The 23,842-nt window shown below is 34.9% G+C and overlaps 1 protein-coding gene across 7 annotated transcripts in view; it reads right to left on the reverse strand.

Moving 5' to 3' along the window:
- The window catches only part of ZNF236 (zinc finger protein 236), an 82,873-nt gene that overhangs the window by 6,766 nt on the left and 52,265 nt on the right, over positions 1 to 23,842 (reverse strand). For 3 of the 7 annotated variants that reach the window (XM_068932015.1, XM_068932013.1, XM_068932017.1), the window contains exons 18-31: positions 23,194 to 23,300; positions 22,943 to 23,094; positions 22,615 to 22,827; positions 21,831 to 22,110; positions 21,255 to 21,358; positions 15,841 to 16,206; positions 13,998 to 14,143; positions 12,487 to 12,730; positions 11,608 to 11,787; positions 8,836 to 8,988; positions 7,419 to 7,609; positions 5,128 to 5,259; positions 3,780 to 3,977; positions 257 to 386 (exon numbers count right to left, since the gene is read on the reverse strand). In XM_068932015.1, coding sequence (XP_068788116.1) covers positions 257 to 386; positions 3,780 to 3,977; positions 5,128 to 5,259; positions 7,419 to 7,609; positions 8,836 to 8,988; positions 11,608 to 11,787; positions 12,487 to 12,730; positions 13,998 to 14,143; positions 15,841 to 16,206; positions 21,255 to 21,358; positions 21,831 to 22,110; positions 22,615 to 22,827; positions 22,943 to 23,094; positions 23,194 to 23,300 — 2,596 coding nt within the window. Of the gene's footprint in view, positions 1 to 256; positions 387 to 1,749; positions 1,770 to 3,772; positions 3,978 to 5,127; positions 5,260 to 7,418; positions 7,610 to 8,835; positions 8,989 to 11,607; positions 11,788 to 12,486; positions 12,731 to 13,997; positions 14,144 to 15,840; positions 16,207 to 21,254; positions 21,359 to 21,830; positions 22,111 to 22,614; positions 22,828 to 22,942; positions 23,095 to 23,193; positions 23,301 to 23,842 lie in introns of those variants that run through there. The other 4 variants (XR_011139104.1, XM_068932014.1, XM_068932018.1 and 1 more) reach the window with 4 other exon arrangements.

Below are 23,842 nucleotides of genomic sequence, written 5' to 3' on the forward strand. Positions count from 1 at the left end.
GAAAAAAATCAAATATATTTTCTTTAAATCACTTTAAACAATGATTTACAATGTGCTTTTATTAATCTGTTTCAGTGACTTAATAAGTACAAGCTCAAGCATTCCTGTCACTATTGCACTACAGCCAGTCCCAAAATACGCAGCCAAAGTTGGTATTTTAATGCAGTTACCTGAATCCTTGAACGAGCATTTCAAATAGAACATCCACATACTCATGACAAAAATCTTATAAGACAAAATCCTTTCTGGGCATTACCTGTGTGAATGCGACTATGTCTCTCCAGCTGACTTGGTTTAGCAAAAGCTTTTTCACAAGTATCACACTTAAACACTCTAGGCTTCTGGGAACTCAGTGAAGGTCCAGCCTGGTGGGTCTGCATGTGTTCCTAAACCAGTATGGGAAAAGATACATTTCGGATCATTTCAAAAGACTTCAGTGTTTAACATACAAAAACATTCACATTTTTAAGACAGAAGCAGAGCATCTTAGTCATCAACAGACAAGCAGCAGGAAGATGGAGGCTTGCATTTTTTTTAAGTGAGAAATACTGTTTTTGTAAATTATCTCTTTGTAAGGCTGAAGTATCAGTAACCTCACATTTCTGAAAACCTCTTGTCAATAAGCGTATGCATTACTTTTTTGCATACGTTAGTCCTTCACAAACTATCTGAGATAAAATAAAAAAACATTACATCAAAACCACAACTCTTTGAAAGTTCATACACAAATAGATTTTGGGCAAATGTGCATCTCAACTTAAAACGGGACTTTTTTCCTCCCCTCCATAGTATCATCTCTACAGATGCATATGTATTCATGCTCGGCACCTGAACAAGTATCATTATAAAACTGCACAGGCCTCAAAAAGAGAACTGTGAGAACACACACAGCTGCACATCAAAGTGCAAATGGAAGCACTTCAAAATGAACGGCTGAATTAATACCTTAAAAGCAAGGAAGAAGGATGAGGGTATATAACATTTTATCTTTATTAGGACATATTATTAGCAATTCTAACTTAAATGCTTTAATTCACAAATGCTGGATCCAAAAAAGGTTTAGTAAATTTAAAGGGAGTATCTTATGTTAAGTATTAACCTTTTTATTTTAACTAGAGCAGTATTGATTTGTTTATTAATATCGAGATTAAATCCAGCTAATTAAAGAAAGAAAATAATATAAATACGATTCAGTTAAAAAAATTCTAATCAAGAACAGTATGCAGAACAGTACTGTGAGTGCTTCCCTATTTTCTCAAATGTGTTGATATTATTTCTTAGTCTTTAATAAAATCTTTTGTGCACCTGAACAGTAAGCCTTCTTGATGTCTAATAAGGTCCTACTCTGCACTCCATGCAGTAAAGCAAACTGTGCTTGCAGAATTTGTTTTCACTGGAAAAATCACCAAGAAGGTTTATAGGGGGGATAATAAACTGTCCTCTCAGAAAAATCACAGGAGATCCATAAACCAGAACTTAGTTGCAGGTGAAGACGACATCCCGTTTTTATCTTCTCCATTACTTTCTGAAGCATCAAAAATGCTGGAAGCAGGTTAAGATCTGCTGCAGAAAGTATCTGAAGCTCGCTGCATGTTTCTGCCTGCCATAGAAAAATTTTTGTTTTGAACTTGAAAGTAAACAGGTGAGCTAACTTTCTCTCACCTTTTTGAAGAAAAAATTTGATGTAGTTCTGCTCCACTCATCTGCCAGTCAAGCTCAAGCTCAAGTCACTCATCTGCCATCCTCAAGCTTTTCCCATGAGACCTATGCTATTGAAAATAATGCAGGGGAATACACTGCTCTAAAGTGCAAGCACCACTCTGGACACATACTTAGTATTGCTTCAATTGCTTGTATTAAGTTGTATAAGCTTATTTGCGTCATTCTCATAATTTTCAGTCAGGAAGTATCTCAGGATCCCAAATTACCAATATCTAATTAGAAATAAGAATAAGTAATTTCCTTTCTGAAGGAGCCCTTTATCCTCAGCTCATGTATTGGTATGCAACTCCCTGAATAACAGATCATTCAACACTGAACCTCTCCCAAGGCCACGGTTTCATTAATCTTTGTAAAACTTCCTATTAAAGGCTGCTCACGGCTGCTGTTCTGGAACATCTTAATGAAAAAGCCATTAATTGGAGTGAATAAGCTGGCTGGAAAAGATTAACGGTGCTTCTAGAGGATCAGCTGTAACAAAGTGTATGAAATTCTGCCAAATCTTGTGATGAAATGCCCCAAGACTTAGCTAAGTTCACTCTGCTAGTTTGTATTTGTGCACATAAAGAAAAAGAAACTGTTGCAACTTGCTCTTCAGCTGGTGAGTTTCACTCTCCAATTTTTGAATATATTGTACAACATTATTCTCCTTCCTAAGGAACAAACAAAATGCCATCTTTGGCAAATGCTAATGTCTTTGGATCTGATGATAAAAAATGGCCCAGTACACCAAGCAGGAAGCACTTCCTAATACAAAGCTGTGGTTTCAAGAAGTATCCCAAAGAAAGCACATAAGACTTTTTCATATCAGAGAACATCCAACTAGGAAGTCAACTTTCCAATCTCAGTGTTTTTCTATCATCCCTCTAAATTCATCTAACAAGGAGTTCTTTTCCATGTTATTTCTGAGCTGAACTACAGATTTTATTTGAATCTCACTTTTGCAGAGAAAGTTATGAAAGGTTCAAAGGTTTAATTACATAGAAATGCAAGATTCGTTCTAAGAAAACATGTTTAACAGGTTGATACCCGTTCTTTTGCCAATTATTACTCAAGGAAATCTTGAAACTATTGAAATTATCAATAGTGTATTTCAAAATTTTTGCTGGAAAATTCCTACTGAACGAGAAGTACTGAGTTTCACAGCACCTAGTTTTGCGACAGTTTCCCCAAGAAACAATTACCTGGTTGACAGACATGATCACTGTCAATGTGATGATCTTCATAAACGGGGTTTATTTCCTTAAAATATGATACAAAAGTAAAGGGAAATCTACTGAAAAGCTCTCCTAAGAGCTACTAGATATAAAAATACCACCTCTGCTTCCCGAAATTCCCTCCTGTAATTTCTGGGAAGATGGAAGAAATCTAGGGAAGATATATTAAATACTTGCTCTTTTACTGAAGTTCTTCTCCAGGCACTGGCGTTTAGCATCTCTCAGAGATAGGATACTCGCCTGGATAGACCAATAGTCTACTACATATGGCCCAATATTTTTAATAGGAAAAAAACATTCTATAATCGTAATTAAAAACTTAAAAACACCACTGAATTTTTTGAAAAGACTTATTATCAGGTTGTTCATAATCTACAGAAAACTAGAGAGAAAATAGCACTAGACAACAGCAATAATACAAAGATATTTTAAAACAAATGCTTTCTCTGCAGGTGCCTCTTGTACCCATAGGACAGAGAATCTAAAAATCAAATGGAGTGCAAAGCAAGAAGCTTCTGATGACTCTAAGAGCATTTCTGCAAATCAGGATTGGCAGTGACGCCACAAATAAATAAATAAATGAACTCCTCTTCTGACATTACTATTTTGCATGTTAGTGATTCATATTTTTCATTCTGTAGTTAATATGTGCATTAAAATCTCCTCTATGCTCCAAAAATAAGTTCTCTGTCTGTATACATACTATCACTTAAGACTCCCTCCCCCAGATGTGTATTTCACACACTAAGAAGTTAAAGGCATGACAAGTGTCCTTCAATAACATGGCAAGAAGTCCAAAACACAAAAATGAGTTAACGTTAATCATCTGTTATTACCAGATACCTTGAGATGTGTCGCCCGTTTAAACGCTTTATTGCAGACATGGCAAACGTGTATTCTCTCTTTGCCATGGACTTCTTTACTATGGTGCATCAACAGAGTGGCGGAAGAAAAGGTCTGATTACACTCAAAACACTGGTGCACACGACCTTCTTTTTCTGCTTGACTGCTTTTAGTCACACTAGGAGAAACCTCTGTCACCTATAACAATTTAAACATAGTCAAATAATTACGTAGGCATACCCAATGGTGGTTTATTTTCCAAAATCTACCCCAACTTGACCAGGGTTTGGAGAGTACTTGCAACCAACTTGCTAACACAAACAGGAAAATCAAATTGTAAGTAAATACAGAATTCTATTTCATTGCTCAAGAATGATCAAGTGTACATATCTAAAAAAAACAGAAATATCAGAATAACTATGATCAACAGTCATTTATGTCTGAAAAATAGAATGTGTTTGAATGTATAGTATTCTTCCTATACTGTTTTATATTGCTGAACATCTCAGGTGGCTCTGTTTTCTCCCAAACAAAATTCAAAAATAAAAATATTTTCTTCTTTGGTTGAAATATTTATCTGATTTTCATAAGTTTTCTACAGTATTACAGAAGTATTTTCTGTTTAATTTCACCATCAAGGACTCTATTTTCACAAGGAAGTAAAGCTCTGAGCTGCCAAAATATAAAGTTTCAGAAGTACTAAAATTGAACAAAAACTTCACAGGCGTAGAGTTTAATGCTTAGGGGTTTTTGGTTTGTTTTTTAAACAATTAGGGTATTTGAAGGAAGTGACATTTTCCCAAAAAAGGGCCCAGATCATATAAAACTAATTTTTAACTAATTCTTTCCTTCGCTTCACAAATACTGCTACTGCTGGCCTTTCTAACACTTTGTATTTGTAAAAGATTCAATTAAAATTCAAATCTAGAAGAAGCTGAAAAGCATTCATGTTATCCCATTGTTGAAGCAGCTTAGTTAAAATAAAGAGACTAGAAAAGGTGTAGCAACGGGTACTAATATTTTCCAAACCTCTCAGTTTAATGTATTTTTATTACCTAACCAAAAATTTACTAGCAAATTTTTAGAGAACTCTGCGTTCAGAGCATGGTGCTGTAATTTGAGACGCACACTACTTATTTCTTTTTTTTTTTTTTGCATATGAAAAAGAGCTTTTTTTAGCTCAAAACTTAGAGAATCATAATTAGGAAGTCACAATGAATGTCCTCCCAATAAACTTATTTGGAAATCACATCAGCCTTCCTGCTTCAGGATATTGAGGAATCGTTTTAGTATTTTGATTACAGAACATCGTTTCTGTCCAAGAGATATAGAAACAAATTTTATCTACCTGGTATGTTATTTCATCAGAGCTTGCAGATGCTGAATGGGGTGTATGGCTCACCAGTATGACTTGCTGTGAGCCTGACCCACTTTGGCTAGTGAGACTGGAATCTGTGAGTATAGCAGGGAACTGCTGACCCTGTCAAAGGAGAAGAGCAGGGGGAGAGAAAAGAACTACTATACTTAAACAGTTAACTGCAGTCAGGCAAGTTATTTTTATGACTCAAATCTACTTTAAAAAAAAAAACAACCCTATTCCAGAATCTTATTTGAAGCAGTGCTACTGTTTTCTTCCCCTTTCCCCTTCCATTTTTCAAGCCAGCAATTTAAGCAATTAAAGCAATTTAACAACAATTGAAAGTCTGTAAGACTAGAGAGTCAGTCCTGATTAATTTTTCCCAGCTTTCTGTGAACTGCTGAATGTTTCAGCCTTCCCTACTAATCTTTGCCTCCTTAGCTGATATTTTCTCTGTTTGGATAGTGCCTAACACAATGAATTTAGTCTTTATTAGATTTAACGCTAAGCTCAATGTCTTATTAAAAAAATTCAACTCTGCCAAACTCACATTGCTTAAACTATCACAAAGTCTGAGATTACTTTTGTTACTCTGTGATGTCAGAAATTAAAAATGTGTTACAATAACTGTTTAGTAAGTATTTTTCCCCCTCAGAGTAATACTGCAGAGAGAGAAGAATATAATCACCTTTAAGTCTTTGCTTCAGCATGCTTAATCACACCATACACTAGACAAATAGTCTTTCATTTACACATATGTACACATTTTAATATAGGCCAAAAAGTAAGTAAAATTAATGTAAACCTGGTTCAGCCAAGAAACCGGAGGAATACAGCACAAATTTTCAAATGTCAAATCCACTTGGAAATGTCAATCGCATGTGACCCTACAATTGCACTAGATATTCTTTTACCATTATGTAGTTATTACCTTTGTTTTATCCCTTCTCTATACATTTGATTTGCCAGCATACCTTTGGCTCTTGACGACACCACAAAAATTCTTAAGTTACGAGAAAATAAACCTAATGCTGAAGGCACTTGGTGAGATGATCAGCCATATAGCACTATCTTACGTAACTTCTAATAATCCTAACTTTTGTTTAAGACCGTTAATTTAAATTCTTTCCTGTTAATTCCTGTGAAAGCAACTTTTGCAATTGCTCTTGAGTTCATATGTTCACAAGCAGGAAGAGAAATTTACCAGATTACCCATTAAATTTGGAAAAACTGAACAATATTGCTGAATACTGTTGAAGTACACACCGGCATTCTCAAGGTGGAAAGAGTGATCTTACTTAGGTTTCCAGGAGTAAGATTCTCAAGGAAGGTTCTATATCAAGGTCTCCATAATGTGCCTACCATCACAGATTTACTCATTCGCCTCGGATCAATTAAAATTGTTTTTAACTGCCCTTCAACACAGGACTATATGATCGAAGTCCAAATCTTTAGAAAACTGAGGAAAGAGAAACTGGCCTTTACAACTTTGCCCAGTAAGAAAATTCATAAAGTAATGATTCATATACCACTTTGTTTTCCTCTGTCACTCACAGCAGTATTGAATGAAAGGCAGAACCACAGTTTAACCAGAAGAAAAAAAAAATACATAAAATATTAAAGTACATATTGAAGTAAATAATTGATTGGCAACAGTTAGCTTTTTTTTTTTTCCTCTCTCTCTCATTATTTATCCCTCAATCACCCCATCTGAACACATGATAGATTCGCTACTAACATTTCTAAAATAATTTTCACTATATAATTTGTTCCAGTCCTCGAGAAAGTAAAATCTAGAAGCTCTGTGATTTAGGTAAGAAGTGAACCAAGAGTACTCACAACAAGCATTCACTGCTAGCCTCCCTTTTCACTTAACAAAGGAAAATCATGACAACTACAGTGAGAAGAAATTATCTCCAGTATTTTTGAAAGGGTCTTGAATTAATTAAGCTTTCTTTTTTTAAAGACTTAATTGTATTAGCAATACATACAAGCAGTTCATCATGAAAACTGACAGTTTTTTTGAGATGGTAGAACTACCACATTCAATGCAAAAAACTGCAACATTTAATCGCAGTTCCATTTAAATAGTTTATTTTCCTAGATGCCAGTATGCTCACTCTGTTGGTAGAAAGAAGGAAAAGTTACTGAATTTTCAAATGTTATGTATTTACAGGACAAACTACTTCCTAACCAAAATCTCAAATTCCTGCCCTCTAAGACAGCAATTTTAGTTTATCTGTCAGTTCAGAAGAGCATTCCTTTGTCATAAACAGACTGACCTGTGAAGTAATATTAAGTGTAACTGCATCAAGACCACCGGACAACATTCCCTGAGTGTCAGCAAGAGTCAAGGTCACACTACCATCTCCTCCAACTCCTGATGGAGACATTACTAAATTTGGGGCAGCAACTGTGGACTGAGATATGGGCGGTGTTGAAGGAAGGTTTGTTCCACCTGTTGTATTAAGTTCTGGAAAATATGCAGAATATTAAAAAAAATAAAATAAAAATCTGTTATATACATAAACTCTCACTGCAGACCTTAATTGAGCTTAATCATTTCTTTTTTTTGCTACAGCTTTACGATTTGGTAGCAAATAAATAATTCAACAGCTAAAAATCTATCAAAATCACGAGAGAAGTCAGATGAGAAAAATTACTCTCTTCCTAATGTAGCTTAATAGATAACATATTGCAAAGTCACAACTTTGTAAGATGGTATGTGTGGTATGATTCATTGCCAAAAGAATATCTGAAGAAATTTCAAGTTACGTGTTACATAGTCTGATTGCTTTCACAATTCTCAATAAAATGTCCCATAGCCCATTAATAAAATGGGTTTTAAGGTATAAAAAACAGATTTTGAAAACACAGCAGCCCTTACCCCCTTAAAAATGGCTGATAATCTATACTAGAGGGAAAAATTGTATATATATGTACATACACACCACAGGTATTTTATAATAGTTAAGATTCTACAACCTGTGAGTAGAGGCTCTCATTAGAAAGTACAACCCAGAACTGTTTATTTAGACTACTTCATTTGCTAATTCATTAAGCAAGAGCATGTCTTAACCTCCAAATTCTACTGAATATTCTGGAGTAGGTATCTTTCAAGTCTCACACTGAAGCTGATTTGCTTTACAAATGTATATATGCACTAAAGGCAGCTAGAAAAGGAAACAAAGGGAAAAGGAAGATAAAGAAATAAGTAAGCATATTCACTAAAAAACGGTGAAGAAAATGATTTAGTTAACAAATCGTGAATAGACCAACAGATCAAAATATTAGTGTAAACATTGCTGCACTTATATATACACATAGAAATATATATGAGATGTAATCTCATATGACTTCAGTACTAGAGGAAATTTGATATAAAAAAGTATCCATCTGCAACAGACCAGATTTTCTAACCCTGCAATTTACAGAAATAGTCCTACAATATTCCTATAAAGCCTCAAAGTTCTAGCTGTAGACATGCGTTCTCCTTTTTACTCTTTTCTTAGCCTGTTCTAAAAGAACATTTAAACTGTGCAAAAGAGAGTTTAAGGCCAGTGAGAAAAAATATAAAGCCATTTAGTACCATAATCATAATGCCCCAGATTATACCACTCCTTATTTAGTTAGTGGACTTGACATCTACTTTTTAACAAAATGTAATTATTTTTCTTAGAATAATCACTGTATGCATACCTGGAGTGTTTAGTGAAGTGCCCTGAGAAAGAAGCTGGTCATTGCTTATAGTTAACGTAGCACCTGTAGTCTGACTGTTGATTGCTGGGGCTGTCAGCCTTAAGCTGCCATTCAGATCACTACTTCCAGAATTATGCTGAATAAGATCTTGGCCTAAAAAGAAATTAGTCCTCTTTATATCTGGAAAAGTCTCAACGTTATATTTCTAAGTACTGCAGCAGAATAAACAAATGATAAAAGTAGCAAATGTAATCAAAATAAAAAATTGGTTTCTGTACATGCAGACTTTTATGGAAAGGACAGACAAGTTTTTAATACAGATGTAATTATGAATATTTAGACACTAATGCATAGATAAAAGCTTACACTTAATATTTAGACAAATATTGATCTCAGTTAGTTAGATTGAAGGCATCGACTTCATGGAACTATAAAATCTAATGAACTAAAGGTTAATGGTTAAAATGCATTTTTTTATATTTTACGTCTAGTTTTTATATCTACTATACAGATAATGGGTTGCATTGAATGTGTCTTCTTTTGGAAAAGCAACACTTCACATGGTGAATTCTGTGGAATAGTCAACAGATATAGAACATACAGAAAATGAAAGCAGATTTAATCTTGTTGGACAGCTCTATTCCATTTTCTTTGGATGAGAGAATATGCATACCCAAGCTCGTCTAGAGAAACACAGGTAAGGGACCTTGACATCTTAACCCGAACGTTGCTGTTATCACATTTAAAAACACTAAGCATGTTGCAATAAAGTTTCCAGCATGTAACATAAGCAAGCTAGTCAAATTAGGTACCTGGTGAAAGAGTTTCAGAGTTTTATATTGAAAATAAGTTGAAAGTACTGAAGTTAAGAAACCTCCAAGAAACAATGAATTCAGATTTGGAGTTGATATTTCTATGTAGAATTTCTTTGTATTACAGCAGATACTTACAGTTTTTAAGATTTATACAGTTTTGAACCCAAACAATAAATAGCAGAGGAAAGGTGATTGTAGTTTCATCACCTTTATGCTGAAAAAGTGAAACATTTTCTCCACAACAGCTTCTTCCTTCCCCCTTTTTTTTAAATTTCTGAATATTTTGGCCTAATTGGAGAGCGTGTGCTCTTTGTGCAACATCTAGAAAGAGCCACTACAATGCTATGGGCTACTGGCAATGGGTCAGTGCAACATATCTGTCTATTATTCACCTTTCTATTATTTTTAAAAATTGGAAAGGTGAATCCTGAAGCATAGATCAAAAAATCTTTCCCTGGATTATCTTAAGTTCTAGAGCAGCTCTACACTTCCAGTATGCACTCTCACCCTGTTTCTTCTTCTTTCAGTACTTCGATTCCATCATTCAGTGCACTATTTTTTTTTCATACGAAGCAACCAAACTCTGCCTGCTCATAGAGCTCTCAGCCAAATCAGGCTGCAGCAGCCCCTCTGCCTCAAGCAGAAGTGACCATACTTGGCAGCTCATAACTTTAAGATGCAGGGAGAGACACAGAAGGCTACTGTTACAGGAATGATGCTGGGGAGTCCTACTACCCAGATCTAAACTCAGGAGCTGCCACAGTTGGGAAATCTTGGCTTATAAACACAATCTTATTTTTCCTTCTTATTCAGCTTCATCTCTTCATGCATTCAAACACTGTTTACTTTTTAATATAACTTCTTCTAAGGTAGTACCAAGCTGTCCATCATGCTTATCACTTCTTTCCTATAACGAAACCAAATTTAAACATCAGAAGCATACAACTTTCTCTATACCAAACTAATTCACTTTTAATTTTCTGTACAACTTCCACCAACTGTTTTGTCGCCCACTCGTGAAGTGTGATTAAGCGCTTCTACAGTATCTCACAGTCTTCTCAGGATTTGTCTCATCTTATTTGCAAATCTGATTAACTCCACCACTTAGATGCTCCTTTCTTATCATTAATGTATCTATCACCATTAACACTTTTAGGGAAAACAGAAGAAAGGACAAAACCTGAATATTTAATCTCTGCTGGTTTTACTCCAGTATTTTACCTTGTTTTTTTGTTGCAAGACATTTCATTGCCTCTTATTGAATGACCAGTTAGTTTTCAGTAGCCCCTTGTGAGAGATCTCAACAAAAGCCTCTTTACATAAAAGGAATAGAAAGACAAACACTAAATATACTACTGGATCTATTAAGGAAATAATGAGGTAGATTATAACATCTTCAAGGGAAGTGGAAGGCTATTCATACTACATATCAGTCTCCTAGAAAGAGTAGAAAAGTCGGTCTCAATTTAGTCAAAGAAACCTAAAGTACTAACTGCAAATTATAAATACTGAATAATACACCCCCAAAGAATGATTAGAACATGTATTAGAATAACGGTTTCACAGGCATTTAAGCAAACGCAGACTAAGCAGATTCAGCCCCAACACCTACCCTGATCTACTTGTACCCATCTCAGCATTATCCATGAATTGCACTATCCCAAATGAACGTATAGCAAAGAAGTAGGAACTGCTTATACTGGCTTTGCCACTGAGCAAAATATCTGTTCAATCAAGGCTATGAATAAAATAGGGAACCAACCTAACATGCGTCCTCAAAGCAAATACAGTCAGCTTTCAAAAGCAGAAATTTGGGTACTCTTATCTTTTAAGGCTGATAAATTTGAAAATACACTGAAGGAAAGCTGAGGGCAGTGGAAACATCCTCAAATGCTACTGTATGACAAGCTTATAAACTGGAGAGCTGGTAGTATTAAAGATCATTAAAAATAACAACCTGATATCGTAAGAGTGATTTCTTGAGGACTTCCTGATGAGCTTGTAGTAGTAGAACCTGTAGCATGAGCTAGAACTTGACTCAAACTGGAATTATTTATGGTCAGTGTTATCTCATGCTGTCCATTTGAAGAGGACACCACACCCTGTGAGGTCATGACTTGAGAGATGTCCTGTGCACCTAAATGTAAATGGGTAGAACAAAAAAAAATTACATCATTACACGAAGACCCTTTCTTTAAAATAAATACAGCTTTTAAAAACAACTACTACTATATTTTTCTGAACCACTAAGAAAAGTGTAGCTAAAAAAGATGCTTGAGCTTAAAATCTAACAATAAGAAATTGTTTCCATATCAAATTTATTCCTCTACAGGCTAAGATCTTTAGAACAAAGATTTTATGTTTCTAATGACTACAAATATTCTTCAATATTTGCATCATATACTCCACCTTCTGAAAAAACAACTTTATTGCAATTATGGTTAAGATAATGAAGTTGTAAAATATGTCAAATATGCTGTTACAAAAAGTATATGCTTATTTTATTAAATGAGGTATTTCTGAATAAAAAAAATGAGGAATTGCATCTCCGTTTAAACAGAATTTCAAAATCTTGAGCTTGTCTATGAGACAAAGGTTGACTTTTTTCAGACATTACTTATAATCCTAAAGCTTGAATCTATTTAGGTTCTATTAGGTATACTGAACAACCAAAATTCTCTTTGTTAACTTCTACCTTTTATCAAACTTAAATCAGCAACAGATTTATTGCCAATGTATTTATCAAATAAAAGTTTTAAGATATAAATCACTATGGGTAATATCTCAATTAATCATAAGCAACTCAAAGCGTAACACAACTAGAGATGCTGCTTACCACTAGTGTTGGTTGTCAGCACAGGCTCTTGCTCAGATAGGGATCCTATTGTCATATTAGCTGATGATGTTACTGTAGGCTGTAAAGATAGGCCTGATATAGGCTGAATAACCACATTAGCTGGCACTGCATTTTCTGTTGTCTGCAGGGAAGAATTCTGTGCACCCATACTGGGATCCCCAGTTAGCTGCTGAGCAAGTAAATTACTCTGTTGTAATGTCTGCTGTAGAATACTTGGATCAATCTGAAAAGCAAGTTTTCAATCTATCAATCTGAAATTACCAATATGAGCCAAATGAACAGTTTGTATATAAAGTCTATATAATTTAAATTTTATAAATTTAAATTTAATTTTTTAAGTCTCTGTATATAGAGAGTCTATAAAGTCTATACATAAACAGTCTATTCAGTTTCAGGTATATATTTCTCCCCTCTCCTCAACCTACAAGTGCAAGATCAACAACACGTTTGGGAAATTGTGATCAGTTACATTAAGCATGCTGGCCACTGAGACGTTATCTGTAGCATCACGTATCCACAAACCTGGCATCCTATACTGTCTCACTGCTGCATGTAAGGCTTATCACTGTTTTCAGGTCTTTCTTTGAAAGTGAAAGGGCACAGAGCAGAAGTGAAGACTGGTATTAGAAATTACCTATTTTTTTCAGCTCCCATGTGAGTCCTAAAGGCCCTAAACGGATTTCCATTTCACATTCACACATCTGTTCTCACTATTTATAAATAGACATTATACTTTTTAGGGATGACTGCTTTGTGAGTAGAGGGAAGATAAAGCTAAAGTACAACTTTATTTGGTTTAGGCTTAAATCTTATTGAATACTCGGGCTCCGAGCAGTCTAATGCAAATTTGATGATGATTCTTCTGAGCTTGCGGTTGGACCACGTGACCTCAGAGGTCTCCTCCAACCTAAATGATTCAGTGAAACTGATAAAACACAAACCAGTTCATCAAATCCATTTTTTCATATCATTTTAATTAAATTTCAAAATTTATACTTATCTCATCTTTTTCTATAAGGTATTTCTATCACCCATTTTTATCAGCTCAATGAGAACATAAAAGTCGAATCTAAAAATGCAAAACCTGACAAATAACGGAGGCATTTTACGTTATGGAAGAGAACATTCTCCACAATAATTTGAGGTGTTCTGGAGTGTGAGGAGGAAGGATTTACAGCAAAAGCCTTTGGTCTTTTCATTTTAAAAGCAAATTACAAGAAAAAAATACAAATTTTAAAGCAAACTGCCTAAAATCTCCATGAGGTCATCAGAAATCATGAAAACCAAAGAGAAAGAAACCAAACCAGAAGAAAACACTGTGCAGCTATTGCCTAATTCTTCTAACATAGTACAAACTGATATAATATGGTGTTGCTGCATAGCACACATAAATCAAGGGAACTCTTCCAGAAGTATTTATGTTTGTTAAGCTTCTTTCAGCCCTCAAGTCGGCTCTATAAAGTTAAAAGCAAGAAATAGAGAACACCTACCTGTAACGTTATGTTGTTAATACTGGTGGCATCTATTCCAGAAATTTGAACATTTTGTCCAACCAGATTAGCAGCAAGTTGTAACTGTATTCCTTCAAGAGTGGCCAAGCTACCATCTGTCAAGGACACAGTTAAGTCACCTCCAGCTACCAAAGAAAACAGTCACATTATAATGTTTTTCTTTATCATTAGTGGCCTCCTCTTTTAGCTTGCTTATTTTTATAAACAAAACCAATGTTACATATATACATTTATTTAAGAAGAAGAAAGTAATCTGAAGCAATTGATTGTCCATTTTAAAATTTCATAAATTCCAGGTAGTTTAGGAGTAGTTATTATTTAAGCACTAACTAGCATCTCCTAAAATAAAAACTGCTCCAGAGTAGCTTTGGAAACCTGCAGAAATTTGGAACAGGCTTTCTTGGAGAGTGTACTGCCCCTAAATACGAGAAGCACTTACACAAAACAGGCTATGATCCTGAACATACATATACAGGACCAAGAAGGTTATTGCAACATTTATGCGTAGTACAGAAATATTGTTCGAGAAGGAATCAAAGGTTGTTCTATGTACTCACGGGGCAGGGGAAGTAAATTAGCATTTGAAATTCAAAATCTTTAGAGCTTAGAAGCTCCTAATGTCAAAAGCTGTACAAACCTTCCCAAAAAAGTTATTCAGTGAATGCAAGGAAAACATCATCTTGTCTTTGATGCATCTTCTCCAAACACCTTTAGTGCAATCAACTAATCTCCTTTAGTCGATGCTTCAGAAACATCTTGCTTTCCCTCTCTATAATCCTTTATCACAATAAATTTGCTTTACAACGCATCCAACAGAAATATCTGCTCTGGGCAAAACGCAAGTCACAAATCTTGATTTAAAAAGTTTCCTGCTGCTTTTTAGGACACCTAAACATGCTAGAGCCTCCTTATCCGGTTCACTCAGAACTCCAAGCAAAACCCTGATGGTGTTTATCACAAATTTATCACAAAAGATCTATACATTAAGTAGTAGCAGGGAACATTTCCAAATACCTAAACTCTATCTACTCTTAAACCATTCCCTGTTTCAACTTTGCCTAAGGCTAACTAACATTCACACAACTCCCAAAGCAATTTAGAATTTAGCAAGGACCATTTTCAAACGACTAATTACTTGCAACATTAGCAGAGCTTATTGTATGGATGCTGGCTACTTGGTGCCAGTCAGCCTAACAGTCAGAGAATGGTGTACAGCACATTCAATATGCCAATACAGCTGTAGGCTTAGGCTCTTGGAATTTAATTAACATATATGCTCACAATGGCAACCTCAAGTGCATTTATTTTTTCAGTTTCTACTCTGAACTACAGGAAAATATCTGTTTAACTAAGCATGTACATTTAAAATCTGCTCTTCATATTAATTATGTAAATAAATAGTGTAGACAAACCTTTATTTGCTTTATAATCTAATACTTTAGTACAAAATAAGTCTTTTGAAATGGAAGGCTTACAGAGTAACCATTTTGCTTCTCTCTCCTTTTCAAGGAAAGACAACAGGGTCTAACTAAAAAAGTAGAAGTACTCCAGCCACTTGTTATCTGTATTTTCTTCCTTTCTGCAGTGTAATACCACAGCTGAACTGAAGAGATTTTTTTGTTTACCTGTGGCTAGCACACATTGGTCCCTTCCTTCTAAAAATAAGTGAATTTTTACTGGTGTCACCACGCATCAAATCATGAATTCAGCAAAACTCTTACCTGCTAACTAGCAGTGTTTGGCATAAATTTATGAACCCTAACAGAAAGCAAAGTTCAGTATTTGATCTCTACAACAACAGCAAAAGGTCATTCATTTTTACCTGACACGGAAGCAGGTAGGATGGCCTGGCCCACAAGTCCTTGTTGAAGCAAATTTTGATCAAATTGACTTGTCAAAACAGAATTGTTCATGATGAAAACATTAGGGTCTGTTGAGGATGAATTAAGAAGACTGACTGGTTGTAATCCCTCAGCGGAAGTACGTGTGACAGGCTTCCTAACTTTCTTTGTCTCTGGTTTATAATGACACTGTATGTGGGTTTTTCTGCGCCCTGAAGTACGAAACCGTAAATCACAGTGTGGACATTTAAACGGCTTTGCTCCTGTATGCAAGCGCATGTGTACTTTTAGACTCCCTTTGGTAGAAAAAGAATTACTGCATACATGACAACTGAAGAGCTTCTGGCCTAGAAAAATTTAAAAGAGAAATAAAAATGATAAAACCCCTAAAAAAAAAAAAAAAATCAATGGCACTGTAAAACAATTTAAGTAATTATGGATTCTAAGCTAATTTGAACAGAATAAATTTGAAATAATAAGCATTTTTCTTTATAATTTTGGTTGCTTTTTAAATGAATTAATAATCTCTGTGAAGGATATCTTCCCCCCTCCCTCCGACTTTTAAACCTCAGTAGTTCGTTCCGACTGTGCTGTTCTAAACTGTCATTCAGAACCTTATTTGATCACCTTGATGCTTGTATCCTTCTTCTCATCATCTCCCTCCTTCCTCACTAACCAGGTTCTTTCAACTACGCTGTTCATAAAATTGGAGATTCCTTAAAGTTTCATTTCTTCAGAATTTGGCTCCCCTTGCTTAGCCACTCACTTTTTTAATTCAAACAATTTTACTCTTCTGTTACAGCCTTCACCTATGTAAGGCTCCTCTATAGACCAATCTATAAAGATCTACATCCTTAACACTCTCAGTATGCTCAGGTACTCACAGTAACTTCTGAAATTCCCAAGCCTTTCAGTATCATAGTGCTTCCTAGTTAAAAAGGGAGAGAAATCAACATATTTTGGACAGCTAGCTTACCACACAAGAATAAAATCTTGACTTCTCTATAGCTGTGATAAGCTAAGAGTGAGTGACTACATTAACCATTTTACTTGGTAAACCTTTAGATCAACAGTTAAGTAAAGTGGACTCAACACCCAGAGCAAAACATACAACCGGGTTCTGGTGATGTTAGTTATTTATAATTGATTCTCAGGTCACAAAAACAAGTTGTGCCTGTAATTTCTGCTATCAAGTTCTGGCTTTCACTCACACAGAAGACTCTCTCATCAAGTTCCTGAATTACAGTTCAGCCTATTTCAAATCACAGATTCAGATTAAAAGACAAATATTGATGGCACTTTTTGTTCAAGAAAACTAAGCAAGTGTCTGGCAATGTTCTACTTCAGCAAATAAGGGAACACAAAGAGCCTGAGAACACCATTAACCAAGGAGACAAAGGAGAGCTGGCTGCAGCAAGGGTGTCTACCACATTACAAGATGGTTTTCTTCATGGAACTCTTTCTCTTCCCCACCAAAAAAAAGCCACCACAAAATATGAAATATTTTTTCTTCTCTAAAGGCCTAGGAAAGCAAATAAAGGTCCCCCAAAACCGCATGGCTTTCTCATTTTACTTCACTAAGACTCATATATATCATTACCTATGCAGGAGACAGGTTCTGTGTTACCATGTATACAAGTAAACTTTAGTCCTTAGGGAAGTATCAATGGTGGTAAGGTAGTCTTGAGGAAAGAAATGGCTTAATTTAGAAGAGCTTCAAGAAAAATGTCGGAATCTGAGTGACAGGTCAGTGCACTGTACCCCTCCATCTACCAGCATTAATACTGCTAAAACAGAGAAAAGCCACGTATAGAAGAACAAGCTCAAGAGCTGACTTTCTCAACACAATTATGTATTTCTTCAAAGGGAGAAAATGCTTTTTAGGATGGGGATCTCAGATCAAAAAAAATGAATGTGTGGACGTAACGTGCGCTGGAGGCAAAATGTACAATTAGGTGAGTTGGTAAACATCCTAAGCAGCATCCACAGAAACGTTTCCAGTGATACAGTCAGGAATAAAGGCATAGTTTAATGCGTAGCTGAGAAAAAATATACAGGAAAGAGGAATTCAAACGTAGCTAGGATCTGCGAAAGACTTTCGGAATAGATGATATCCTGTTCAAGAGAAAGCTCTGTCTAAACCAAAACAGAATCAGGCTCTTGGCTGGCCTATATTAAAAAGCTAGTGTAGGTGTTTACAAACTAAAGCCGACACAGAACAAGGTATAAAATTCAGGATTGTCATAAGAGTGAAGCTTTACAAGTCTGTAGCTTCAAAAAAAGTTAACTTCAAAAGAAGTTAACAAAATTGAAGTAGAAAATAACGAGGAGCTAGCTCAACATCTGAAAGCCTATTTAAGCAGACATTAAAATATTTCATCAGTTCAAGATCTGACGTGTGCTTTTGTATAAATAGTAGAAATCTGAATAGAGAAAAAGAAGAAAAGGAAAAAAAAGAGATGGATGAACTAGAATGTTAAACTAGGTAAAGGCAGGCACGTACTGGACACAATGGAACTTGGAGGAAAGACTGTCACAGCCTCGGATGCAAAATTGTACAGGAATAATAAAAAAAAAACAATGACAAATGCCAGAGAAGCGGCATTGCTTCCTAATAAAGAAAAATTAAGTGAGTTTACTCCATCTATAAGATTACACCATACCAGCAGCTACCCAGATAAAAAATTAACAAAGACTATTATATACTACAGGAATTAGAAAACAATGAAGGCAGAAACATAGTAACATGTGACTGCAGTTATCTACATATATAGTATGTGATATGTCAGGATGAGATACAGGAAGTAAGTTTAGTCAAAGAACTCACAAAATCAAATTAAATCTTCAACTGTATGTAAGACCTAGTTTTAATTATTATTGCAGAAAGTTTCTGTGTAAAAGTGATCATACTACAAGGTTATTTAGAAATCTGGAAGTCTAAAATGCCCATTAGAGCAACAGTTGATTTCTGAAAGGAAACACAGAGAAAATAATGCTTCTTTAAAGAAATTAAAAACATCACCCAAACAGTAAATAACTGCAGACAGCATGCCAATTGTTAACAGATACCATGCTAGATGTTCAGAAAAAACAAACAAAAAACAACACATCTTGCATATTAAAAGATTTTGATCTTTTAAAAAAATAGCCTAAGACAGTAAAAAGGAAGTAACAAGAAACAGACGTATTTCAGAAGTCCAGCTGAAGAGAAGAGAGTACTTTCTGGAAAGCTAAGTTTAAGCTGTAATACAGTAAGCCAAAACGTGTCCAGTGTTAATGGTGCAAAAACCTATAGATTTATTTTTTTTCTCCTAACACACAAAAAAACAGTCCGCTGGTTTGAAAGGTGATGATACTATAGAAGCACTTAAAAGTAAAGCTACAGTACAAAACTAGAATTAATTCTGTGCATCAATGCTCTTTATAGATGAAGTCTGTAAGTGCCCATAAAGGCAACTTTCTTTTATCGGGGCGGGGGTTAGAGGAGCTTTTCAAATTGAACTGTTATTAGGTGAATTTAAGACAATCATATTAAAAGAGGGAAAGAAAAAAAAAAACAAAACAAATATGACTCAACAGAAAATTGATGAGCTGTAGATGTTTCCCACAGCCTAAAACAGCCCTCTGAAAAGGAATCCAGGCTCAAATGCAGAAACTATGCACCAATTACACAATCTGAGGTACGCTGGTAAACTTATAATAGAAAATGGTATCAAAAAGCACAAGATCAAGTGAGTTGTAATGGGGAGAGTTAATGGGGTTTTTGTAGTAAAAGTTACACTTGATAAATCTACAAGAGCTCTTTTGAAGGAGACCAGATTCTCATAGACAAGAGTGTACCTGGCTGTATTCTCAGAACTTTAAGTAGCTTCTATATGAACAGGCCTTAGAAAAACTCCTGCCACATGATCAAAGACAGAGTCCTTTCCTGGATTAAAGAAAAATAGTTATATTACAGGAAACAGTAGGAAGGAATAAATAGGCAATTTTCACAAGGCTGAAAGTTGCTAGGGGAGTTCTCTAAGTACCTGTGAGGACCTGAGCTTGTCAACATTGTCATAAACATATGGAGAAGATGATGAACAACTGGTTGGAAAAATCTGTTGAGGATATTAAAACACTCACTTGCAAAATTCTGCTTTACACTAAGTAGAAGTCTATAAAATCATAAAAACCTTGGACACAGGGAAAAAAAAAAAAAAAAGGAAACAGTTTCTCCTTACTCCTCATACACAAAAACTACAGGATATAAAAATAAAACCATCAGATGGCACACCGAATACAAAATTCAAATCGAGGAACTTATTACCACAGAATGTACTAGAGGCCACCAGTTTGGATGAGTTCAGAAAATGATTAAACTCATGTAAAAATAGTCCATTAAAGGTATTAAGCAAAAAGATACCACCTCTAGGCACCAAGTCCCACAAGCTGCAAACTGTTAGCAGCTGTAGGAACATGACTGAATACCTACTTTAGTCTTTTTATTTCCCCAATTATCTGCTACTATCCAAGATACTAGACTAGACAGAGATCTGACCTAACAAAACAGAACAGTAGTACTTACGCAACAACAGTGCTAGAAATATCATTGTATACTTGGAAGTGGAAAGGGAACTTCCATGAGCAAAATAATTATATGTTATGGCACTCTAAGATGTCTTTTTCAGCTTTTTTTTAAAAAAACATTTTATTCACTTTACCAAAACTGCAGCCAGCTTTAGAAATTAATGAATTCACGATTTTCTTACAGAAGTTCAACAGTAAGAAAAAACAATTATAAAATGATAATCAGAGAGCTTTCTTGAAATTATACAAAATTGGAGTTGAAAAATAATACTAATTAAAAACACTAATACTAATTAAAACTAATTAAAATCTCTCTCACAGCAATACAAAAAAATTACTGTAACAACCTAAAATTCAGAAGTTGATTTATATTCAACTTGTAGGACTAAAAGACCAAACTGTTCAGAATTTTTGTACTCTTATTTTTCAAACTATTTAATAATACAGACTCAAAACTTTTATTATCTCTTAAATTTAATTTTATAAATTCCTTAAACTCCCCCCTTCTTGCTCAGGGAGATCATTTAGCCTTGCAATTTTGCAGATTATTTGAAATTAAAATATTATAGATACATACATACTTTTTCCATGTGCTGAGACTACAGCCACTTTGTAAGACTACTGATAGAGAATGTTGTTGTAATATGGTGTATTCAAAATTCCATAATACAATTCATTGAACAATGTCGTGAGCACCAAATTTCATCTAGCATTGCCATTTCCCAGGTAATAGTGAAACACATCATTCCTTGTAAAAACTTCAGCTAAAAAAGCCTGTTAAGAAAGTAACTGTGCTCTGAACACAGACATCCAAAATCTTACTTACCTGTGTGTGTTTTAACATGACAATCTAGAGTAGACTTTACAGTGAAACTCTTCCCACACTCTTCGCATTTATACGGCTTCTCTCCAGTATGGATACGAACATGCCTATAATTCCAGAAAACAGGAGTATGTTAATTTCTACCTCTACGCAAAATATCTCAGTCTCTAGAACAAATTATTGTGCATTTTTACTAATTTTAGAATTAGCAGAACACTTATACTTACACTACACTAAGCAGAACTAGTAAAGGCAAGGATTTCAGAATTTACTACTTTTCAAACTGATTTTTCATGTTTTTATATGCATATCTTACTCCAAGGAATAACTAATTTATGATAAAACTTTGCAATAATTATTCTAGCAAAGCAGGAAACAAGAAACAAAAAAAGCTGTTTTAGTCAAGTGCAGACTATACATTTTCTCTGATACATATTTTTAAACCATTTGTAAAGTGAAAAACGCATATAAATACTAGTCAAATTATAGTTTAGGCATAAAAAGGTTATATGAAACTGTTACTGCTAAGTGTCTGGTGAAGAACTTAAGAAATTAACAGAAAATTTTTCTGTTCCTTACCTGACTAAATCACTGGGTTTTTTAAAGCTTTTCGGGCAGTAACTGCAACAGTTAGCATATTTAGGCTCTGCTTCCAGTTCTGCTTGCTTATCCTTGATCTCACTAATTCTATCTTTTTCCGCAGCAGACTGGACAAGAACTTTTTCTGAAACGGTAGCACTTTCTCGAGGTCTAATTTTTGCCAGTTCTGCTGTTTCTTCTTCTGTAAAAGTAATGACACCAGGCCGCGATTTTCTGGAAGTTCTTTCAGAGTTTTCATCATCATCTTCAACACATGTAACTACAAAAAAAAAAAAAAACCCACCAAAAAGCTGTTTAGTTTAATCTGCAAGCTTAAATTATAAAAATAGTAGGGTTTACTATTAAATATATGGTCACTGCATGATGTGCTTGGAGTTAAATCTATTTCAAAGATATAACCATGCATGTTTGCATATCTTCAAAAAAAAAATGCTGGATTTGTAATTGTTCTTACCATAAATTAGACACAGCTATCAGTAACTTGGGGCAAAAAACCCATATACTCTACTTTAGCAGCACAAATAACTACACGAGAGAAACAGACTGTTAATGTTACTTTTAATACACTGGAAAAACTCCCAGAGAACCGATTTCTTTCAACAATTTATATGAAGTAGGAGTTGCAACAGCTCTAGACATTAGGCGTTATCCATACTGAAAGGACAATTTATAGCGTTACTGTTACAGCATTCATGTAATTCACTGAAACATTTTTACTTGTTACGTAGTACTGACAGTTAAGAATAAAAATAAAATAATTTACCTCCCCCTCCTGTTTCTGTAGCTGCTGCTACAGCTGAGGAGACTGCCTGATGTTTTTTCAAATGTTTTTTGCAGTGAACAGTTGTTCGAAAGCTTTCATCACAGAACGGGCACTTATAAGGCTTCATGCTCATGTGAGTTGCCATGTGCCTGGTAAGGCTGCCATTAGTTGTGAAGGACGTATTGCAAATGCTACAGCTGAATGCTTTAACTCCTTAAAGTAACAGAAACAACAGAGTAGCACACAGTTTGTCCAAGTTTACTTAGACAGGACATTTACAATACCCAGATCTGAGTTAAGTAAACATAGAGCTGGTATATTCTGTTACCTGTATGAGTCTTCTCATGTGATTTAAGAACTCCTGAGGAAACAAAGCCACGGCCACAAAGTTGGCATTTATAAGGCTTCTCACCAGTATGCGATCGTACATGTTGTTTCAAATGGCTGGATTTCTTGAAACCCTTGTTGCAATATTCACACCTATTAAAAGAAAATTATTGTCATTGCTTGCATATACGCGAAAACCACAAAATATTCAGGAAATTTTGTGACAGAACCTAGAAATTAAGTATAGCAGACCTATATGAACGTCTGCTTTGATCTTCATTATCCTCAAGGAAATGAGGCCGTTGGGTATGCAATTCAAGTTCTTCTTGTGATGACTGATCTTGTATCAAGCGAGTAGTCTGGAAATCAAAGAAGCTTCAAATAAATTTCAGTAACACAACACTGAAATAAAGTCACACACATAAGCAAGAAAAATTTAGAGCACTTACAGTTAAATAATAAAAATTATACTAGCAATCTATTCTTTCATAAATTAATGACAAGAAGTCAAGTGTGGTACAATCTCTCTCCATCTTCCAAAACGGAAAGAAAGCATCAAAAAGAGCAGCTACTGCATGTGAATATACAGAGAAGGTGGTACATTCATATTTTTCTACATTCATAGGGAGATGTATCTCAGTTCTCTCAGATCTAACATTTGAGATGTCAGATTTAACACTAAAGAAGCCTTTCTAAACAGTATGATCCCTGCATCCAGCAGCAAGATACAGAGCGGTGCCAACATTTTTCAATACTTTTTCAACAATCTTTTATTTAAGCAACAACTACAGAATAATACTCCAGAAGGACGGCATGTTCTAAGATTTGAAGAGAAGAAAACTCCAAAGACTGTAGACTGTACACTGAAATTACTCAAACCCTTCCAGGATCCTAAAACCCA

The sequence above is a fragment of the Struthio camelus genome, chromosome 2, assembly GCF_040807025.1.
Source record: "Struthio camelus isolate bStrCam1 chromosome 2, bStrCam1.hap1, whole genome shotgun sequence".
NCBI lineage: Eukaryota > Metazoa > Chordata > Aves > Struthioniformes > Struthionidae > Struthio > Struthio camelus.